We start from the raw sequence: 8382 nt of genomic DNA, 5'->3' as shown, positions 1-8382 counted from the left end.
GCAGTGTTATAATTTTGCTCACAACATTTCTACTCAAAGGAAGTAGCTACAACTCTACTCACTCACAGCTTTACTCAGCCTCAACTCTACTCAGTTTTTTTACTCAGGTTTAACTCTACTCAGCTGTATCTTTACTCAGTTACGACTTTACTCACGTATTTTAGCCTATCGCTAAAATAGCAATTCTTTGTCTGAACAATTGTGGCTGAGTAAAGATACAACTGAGTAGAGTTAAACCTGAGTATAAAAAACTGTGAGTAGAGTTAAGGCTGAGTAAAGTTGTGAGTGAGTAGAGTTGTAGCTACTTCCCTTGAGTAGAGATGTTGTGAGTAGAATTGTAACACTGCCTACCTAGTCGTCAAAAAATATCATCCTCTCAAAAATTTATATATATATATGTATAAATTTGCGACATAGCGCGTCTTGTCATTACGATAATGTCCGGAATTCTCAATGGATCTTCATGAAATTTTATACTTTTATTCCTTAGAAAATTAACTTGATCGAATTCGAAGATGAGCCCAATCGGTCAATTAGTTTGGAAGTTGCGGGTCTTTGAATTTTTTTTTATTTTCATAAAAATGAATTTTCTGGTTTTATTCTCAAATAACTTTCGAACCGAAAGTGATAACAATTCTGTAAAATGTATCGTAAAGTTCATATATTTTTTTTTTTTTTAATTTTTGCTAACAATTTGATGATCTTTAAAATTTCAAAAGCTCATTTTTGCAGCTTAGTCTTCTAGTAACTTCTGAATGATAAGACATGATTCAATTCCTTGAAACTTATGCTGTAGTTTAAAAAATAAGTATTAATTACACGACTGCAGTGTTTTTTTAAATTGACTAGTTCGTTTTTTATCGTTTCAAAATTTTTGTATTTAAGTAAGAAATCTATCCTTCCATTCCGGGTAAAATATGATGGCTTTTTTTTTATTATTGAAACTGCTCAAATTTTTATCACTGCCGTCTAATTATTCTCTAGTAAATTAAATTTTTTCATGAGCTAACTTCAGTTGTTAATAAAAATAATTATTTTTTATAGTAAAAAAAGTCGACGGAAATGAAAACGCGGTAACCTTGAAAAATGGGCGGCGCGAGTTCAAAAGATAATTATAGAAAATCAATAGCGACTGAGCAGGTATTAATAAAAAAAACCTGGAGTAAAATAGAAGATAATCTTCAGTATCATGCGAATGTATTTTTTACCGAGTAAATATATTTGTATAAATAATTCAAACGTAAATTTATATGATTAAATAAAATTAATTGATAGATTTTGCGAAGCGTATCCGCAGTACGTAAAATATTTTACATATGACCCGGACATGCCGCTGACCCTAGATGCGGATACAAGCAAAAAATTTATGATAATTATGGAGACCATGGGATATTTATTGATATATTTTTTAAATAAACCCAAACAAGTAAAACATATAATAGGATATGTAGCGATGGTGCACAAGGACATGGACATCACACGTGCAGATATGACAGTAATTTACATTTTATTTAAAAAAAAAAATATTATATATATGTTACATTCTTATTGTTTTTTACTGTAGAATTTCAGAGAAAACTTGATTAAATATATAACGTCAACATTTCCGAAATTAATAACGAGCGAAAATGAAAATATCATCGCTAAATATATCAGATATATTACGGATGAAATATCTCAGAGTATTGAAGATTTTAAAAAAACTGAATCGCGTATTAATTTTGAATTAACTAAAAGTCACAATGGGGTAAAATTTACCAGTAGTTGAAATGAAAAATATTTAATCAAGATTATTAATTTATTAAATTATTTGGTAGTTATTAACACACTGCTTATGTAGAGAAGAATTAATTTACGGGTGTAAATTGGACTACTGGAACGAACGGAAGCGCGTATGGGAGGAGCGGCTAGAAGAATGGAAGCTTAAAGTTCGTACGCCGGTTGATCCATCAAATCGTTCTTCAACCGACGAAGACATAATGCCCATTCGTAAATCAAAATTCGAAGATACTATTACGGAGCATGAAGAATCTATCCGTGTTTGGGAGCCACGAGATAGCTCTGGAACGGGAATCAGTAAAATTACGGTCCATTTTCTATCAATGACAGCAAAAATAATTATTATTACAGTCGAACTCCATTAACTCGGAACTTCCCCTGAATCTTGACCCCCACTACGTTTGTGTATTGCGTATATTTGTGTAGATATAGGAGCGCATGCGTGATAGTTGACTTTTTAAGGGAGAAGGGGCATCCGTTAACTAGGAAATTCCAAGAAATTTCCGCTCCTCCGTAGACTATGTCCGAGTTAATGGAGTTCGACTGTATTAGCAACAAATAACGATCATCTGATTACCTCTTTCATGATGAATCCTTTGTGCAGGATGACAGCGTCCAGATTTCTCAAAATCGTAGGCGCGTTACCTTGAAGATGAAAAAATCTGGGCAAACTAATTATGACGTAATTGAAATTGTCAATCCAACAGAACAGTCTGCCAAGAGACAACAATTGTCGATGAAAGAAAAAAAATTATCTGATAATGAGCCAGCGTCAACTTCCGTCGCATCATCTCCACCGGTCGTCGATTCAGAAGCTAGAAAACGACGTCGCCAATTGCTATCAACTCTCAATAATGATTAGCAGTAATCATTATTATTTTAATTATTATTATATTTTCAGGTACTAGTAGCTCGTTACTGCTAATTTTATTTATTTATTTTATATTAACGATTAACGATGCGAAGAGCTTATGCCTTTAGTCGTGAATCCCGTAAATTTTTTGGTGAATTTACATTATTATCACTTGCAACTCTACGCAATTTATTTTCCCTAAAAAAATTAAGATTGAGGCATTAAAGTGTCGGTTTCTGTCGATGTCCTTTAAGTCGGGTTCCATTAACTCGGAACTTTCTCCTGAAAATTTCCACTCCTCCGCAGACTGACTGTCCGAGTTAATGGAATTCGACTTGATTGATTTTCAAAAAATTTTTTAGGCAATAGCGTACTGATTTTTTCTTTTAGAGCTGGATATTGGCGGGAAAAAAACTGATGGTGATACTAATGGCCGAACAACTGGACCCATTACATTTTCAATTTCCTGTGGCTCTGGTATTGGTGGTAACGGAGACTCCCAATCAGAATCTGTTGAGCTGAAATAAATAATAATAAATATTTTAAACAGGATAATATTATGATAATTATTATTTACTGTAGTTTGTAAGTTAAGATAACGAGTGATAAATTACCTGCTGGGTAATCTTGTGTCATCAAGACTTTCAAAATGAATACCACGATTTATTGGTGGCAGACGGTTATTAAATAGCATGGAAGATACTGATAAATCAACTAAATTGCTATCGTTGTAAGCAGCAGCATGAATTTCTTGTTGATACATTATATATAACTCTTGTAAATCTGACGGGAGCGCCAGTTTTCCATCTAAAAAAATTCACAGCCAAATAATCAACGAGAAATGAAACCTTTCGTTAACTTTTCACAAGAGTTTGTATTTAAATTCAAAAAATAAATAATTACCTTCCATAATTCTCCGCTGCCGCGTTATAATTTCATCAGAAATCTGACGCTGACGATCATATCTCAGTAGCAGAAGTTCTCGTCTTCTAAGCTCATGCTGTTTGACTAATCTTTCACTTTGCAACATCATTTTGTCTGCTTCCAATTCGTGGACGCGTAGCATCAGTGCTAAGAGCTCACGTTCTTCCTCAGAATTTATTCTCGCGGGCAATTCCTATTTAAAAAAAATTTATTATTTCTTCTCTTAACTATTAAACCATAATATATTTTAAATATAAACTACATCTTCAAGGGATGAACTTCGCTGCCGACAATTTTCTAATTCCCGCTCAGTTGTCGCTCGTATTTCAGTATAACGTTCTTGCTCTTTATTTATTTCTGATAGTTCTGTCCACGCTTGCTGTACAGTCATATCATCAACTTCATATTCTTCAATTAAATCTAAAAAAAATCATCAAAATTTTTTAATTAAATCTTTACTAATTATCATACACTGTAAAAAAATTTTTGACGCGGTGTAAAAATTTTGGTGCGAAAATTACACCAAATATCGCGTATAATTTACGTTAAGAAAAATAATCATAAAAATATTTAAATTTTAAATTAAAATTTAGATTTATTATGAAGTCGTTAAAAATTTTAAATGATCATCATTTGTTACTCATTAATAAAAATCATAACGAGTAACACGGAATGGTGTAAAAAAAGTAGATAACACTGTAAAAAATTTGCGGAGTGACAGCGGATTAAAACCGGAGTGGATGCCTTTTTTTTAAATAAAATCCTCCGAATTCACTCATATTTTTTTACAGTGTAAAGTTCCCGGGAGACATTTTTGCCCAAAAATTTCTTCAGTATACAAATAATATAAATTTTTTCCGTGCCTTCATTTTCAGTTTCATCAATCTGACTATCAGCGCTGGATCTTCGTCTAGTATTTTCTTTGGTAGCTTTATAAAGTTTATTATTCCTCGACTCCCAGTGTGAAATAATTGCATGCTGCTGTTCAGCGGCTATATTAAGACCCAGTAGATGACTATCTAATTCCATAAGTTTACGCCTACAAAAAATATAAATAGACCAAAAATAAAACGTACCATAAATTAATTTAATTGCGCATACATTAATTAACATCAAATAAATAAATTACCTAAGTCGCATTTGTTCTTTAAATGCTGAGACTATTTTTTCACGCAAACTTCTCAGATCATTTCCTTTAGCCAAAGAAATTCTTTCCTGCGTATCCGGTCTCTCGGTATCATGCATTTTAGTTCTCAATCTAGATATTTCATTTTTTAAATCACTTATGATGTCGCGGTACTGCGTCACATGATAATTGACATCGACGATATTCTGTTCGACTTTATTAGTGATACGATTAGCGCGATCTGCGTACATTAGTGTGTTTTTGCTTTCTTCACGATGAGAAGCCGAAGGTGAAACGTGAGCGATCATCACAGTCCGGCAATTACCACCAAGTGCATCCTTCAGAAGTCTCGTGAGCTTTGAATCCCGATAATTGACGTAACGTGCGCCGCCAGACAATGCCGTTATACAGTTACCGAGTGCGAGAAGGGATCTATTAATATGCGCGCCTTCTTGAAGACGTTTTCCTTGATTCTAATAATTATATTTAATTAATTAATTATTAAATAATAAAATAACCCGAGTCAAAAAACAAATTTTAGTTTAGTCCTCAAAATCCTCAATTCCTTTGATGTTTTATTTGCCGCCTAGAAAGTAACTCTACTTTAGTACTCAAAATCATCAATGAGAATCTAAATGCGAGTAATTTATCGATTTTTAATTATAACTAAGGCCTCAAAATCCTCAACAAATGAAAAGTTATAGTTCGGATTTTTAAAAATTTTAGATAGAAAAGGGAGGGGGGAGAGAAAACGTCGAATGAGACTTTTAAGGTTCAAAAATTTGGATAAAATTATTCCTGTATGTTTTGAGTATTTTGAGGCTCTAATCCAGATTAGGATAACTTTCTATACGGTTGTCAATCTTAAAATTCTAAATTGATCCTCAAAAACCTCATTGAGAACTTTGAGACTTGAATCCGAATTTGTTTTTTGACTGGGGTAAGTTTATGAAAGTTTATAATGATAAAAATGTCACCTTTGTTTGCTTCGCTCTTTCAGAACCCGCAAGATCAATCATAAAAAGTTTACCCTGCTTAACACGTGCCCGATGCCGAAGGTCACGACCAGACGGTGGCCTCGTTGTTTGCTTCACAACGACATTCAGCAAAGCATGACTACGAGATGACGTTTCATTAGCAGCTGTCGGCTCGACAGTCCGGGCTTTATTGCCTTGGTGTAATAATTTCATTACCTATTAAAAAAAAAGTTAGAATAATTAAACTTAATTTAAATTTAAGTATCTATAAATAAGTAATAAATCGGATTAAATTAGTCCAAAAATAGAAGCAACAAAACGATGTTAACAATTTTCAAACTCAATTACCTCTTCCGTAGAATTTATCGAAACTTCAGTAAGCCCAGTGATTTGTATATTGCGACCTCGCGAGTCGTCACGCAACTCCAAGTAACCGGTATTTGGATTCAACAGGTCGCGAATATTTTCATTATATATCTCAAGATATGACATTGCTACCTGATTAAGATTTATAATTTATTTAAGTTTTTATTTAAATATCAAGCCAGCAGCTTGTGGACAATTCAAAGTTCGTTTGTAATATTGATCTTTGCTGTCATTCATCAATCGACAAATGATCAATCATACGTAGCAAAAATAATTACCTCGACGTCGACGTCATTTGAAAGTTTACGTGCCGCTAAAAAAATATCATTCAAGGCCCGTACCATAACACCCGGTTCCTCAGCACTGCCGACCATCGTGTGTGTTTTACCTGCCCCAGTGGCACCATATGCAAAAACAGTTGCATTATATCCGTCGATTATATCTTGTACAAGTGATTTAGTTGTTCCTTCGTAAACTGCTTCTTGCGATGAATCTTCACCCAGTACTAAGTCGTACAGATATTGCTTTGGTGAGTTACGTTTTTGTTTATCTACTTCTAAATCATCCACCATAACCATCTATTAAACAACGAACCAGTTTTTAAAAATTTTAATCTTACTCTGGAAAAAGTTACGGAGTCAGCGCGAATCCAATCCGGAGTGAATATGGAGCAGATTTTTTTTTATTTAGGGCAGGAGGGGGGGATGGTGTAAGGAAGGAAATAGAAAGTTTTCGGGGACTCAAATGCGTCAAATTTTTTTTTTTTTTTAATGATATTCAAAGTAGAAAAAATTTTCGGCGTTTAAAAAAAAAAAAATTCATTTTTTTCGGGCAAAATAGGGCACCCTCTAAAAAAATTTATGGAAATAAACTGTCGGTAGATTTTTAAAAAAAATTTGACACGGAGTTTTTCTATTGCTAATTGATAATAAAAAAAATCAAATTTTTTTTGCAAAACAAATTTTTTGGAAACAGTAAAAAGAAAGTTCAAAGTAACGCCCAATTATTTTGACAAATGTGATTTTTGAATTCCAAAAAAATATTTTTCAAAATTTTGGGTGTACTCCATTTTGCTTGTCTCCACTATTTAATACCCTCGGAGTAGATGCGGGTTGCAATAAAATCCACATGATTTCGAAATTAGGTACGCGGATTGATTTCGTTTTTAAAACTCCGTAACTCCGAATTTTTTCAGCCTACGAATTATTGATTTACCTTATTATTGATAGCATGTAACACTCTAGGACCGACTTCATCCTGTCCGAGTGGTCTGATTCGTACCACCACCTAAAATATTTTATATAAATAGAATAAAAAAAGAAAATATTTTTTCTTAACGTTATTACGATTATGGTAAATTGATTTTTTCGATGACCTCCAATTTATTTTTTATTCCGGTAGTTTATTATATTATCCTATACAATTTATCGCAGAACAACGACCCAATATCGATCAATTCTCCGACTATTGCAGTTGTGTCTGCTTGCATGTTTGCTCTTTTCAACATTAACTACTTATCATTATTCATTATGTCCATTGTATATCTCGGTGTTTTTCCTATTTTTTTCTACACCACTTATTTATCTTTCTCAGTATAAAAATTAATTAACAGTAATTATAACCAACAATTACAATTAATTAGTTTAATAAATAGCTTCTCATAATAATAATATCAACAATTAAAAATATTTACCATCAATTTTTCACCTACAGGACGTCTTTCAATGCGATCTTTAAAATTTCTCGTGCTACCACTCGAACTACTCCCGCTTCCGCCGCTGCCACTGCTACCGAACTGAGTGATACTCATTACAAAAACAATAATGGAAAACAACAAACAACAAATTATAAAACTTCATTTATATTTAAAAAAAAATATATTTTCCTGACAAATAATTCACATCATTGCATCATTTATCTCTTCCATTTAAATTAAACTCCCGCTTTATTTTAAAAACTAATAAACCTCCGACTCCGTATGCAAGCAATTAACCCGCGGTATAGATTACAGATAATCTGACTGTTACATACAACTCACAGCGTATCACAAAAGTTTGTTTAATTTGAATAAAGTAAATTAGAGCCGCGTCCCCGAGAAAAAAAAATAAGTGTATCAAGATCACGTATCAATGGCCCAGAAAGTTTAAGTCGTGTCACTGACTATAAGCGAGGGTGTCAGAAGAGTGCCAAGGGCTTTAACTACTCAACACGCGATATAATACTTATAACTATTATTAAGATTTCATATATTTATATATTTATATTAATGGGCAGTAGATTTGGTATGTCGGAACAACATACATGTGTACTACTCGCGCGACTACCGCCGACTGACCACTAAAGCTTTCATCACTAGT

The 8382-nt window shown here is 33.0% G+C and overlaps 2 protein-coding genes across 2 annotated transcripts; one reads left to right on the top strand and one right to left on the bottom strand.

The window, feature by feature from the left end:
- Positions 1–698: 698 nt before the first annotated feature.
- Positions 699–2641, top strand: LOC130666234 (uncharacterized). The gene is made up of 5 exons (XM_057467036.1): positions 699–1211; positions 1276–1495; positions 1565–1747; positions 1818–2087; positions 2384–2641. Exons 1-5 carry the CDS (start codon positions 1087–1089, stop codon positions 2639–2641), a joined length of 1056 nt encoding a protein of 351 aa, XP_057323019.1. The 5' UTR covers positions 699–1086.
- Positions 2642–2689: 48 nt separating this feature from the next.
- On the bottom strand, positions 2690–8362 carry LOC130666231 (kinesin-like protein KIF19). Its single transcript, XM_057467027.1, has 12 exons — positions 7719–8362; positions 7241–7312; positions 6304–6603; positions 6008–6157; positions 5660–5875; positions 4686–5155; positions 4420–4595; positions 3819–3976; positions 3536–3749; positions 3247–3439; positions 3007–3150; positions 2690–2830 (listed from the first exon to the last, which is right to left on the bottom strand). Exons 1-12 carry the CDS (start codon positions 7833–7835, stop codon positions 2749–2751), a joined length of 2292 nt encoding a protein of 763 aa, XP_057323010.1. The 5' UTR covers positions 7836–8362; the 3' UTR covers positions 2690–2748.
- Positions 8363–8382: the final 20 nt, after the last annotated feature.

This window comes from Microplitis mediator, chromosome 4, assembly GCF_029852145.1.
Source record: "Microplitis mediator isolate UGA2020A chromosome 4, iyMicMedi2.1, whole genome shotgun sequence".
Taxonomy (NCBI): Eukaryota; Metazoa; Arthropoda; class Insecta; order Hymenoptera; family Braconidae; genus Microplitis; species Microplitis mediator.
Note: the sequence above shows the minus strand (reverse complement) of the source record. Positions and strands in the feature narration are given on the sequence as shown.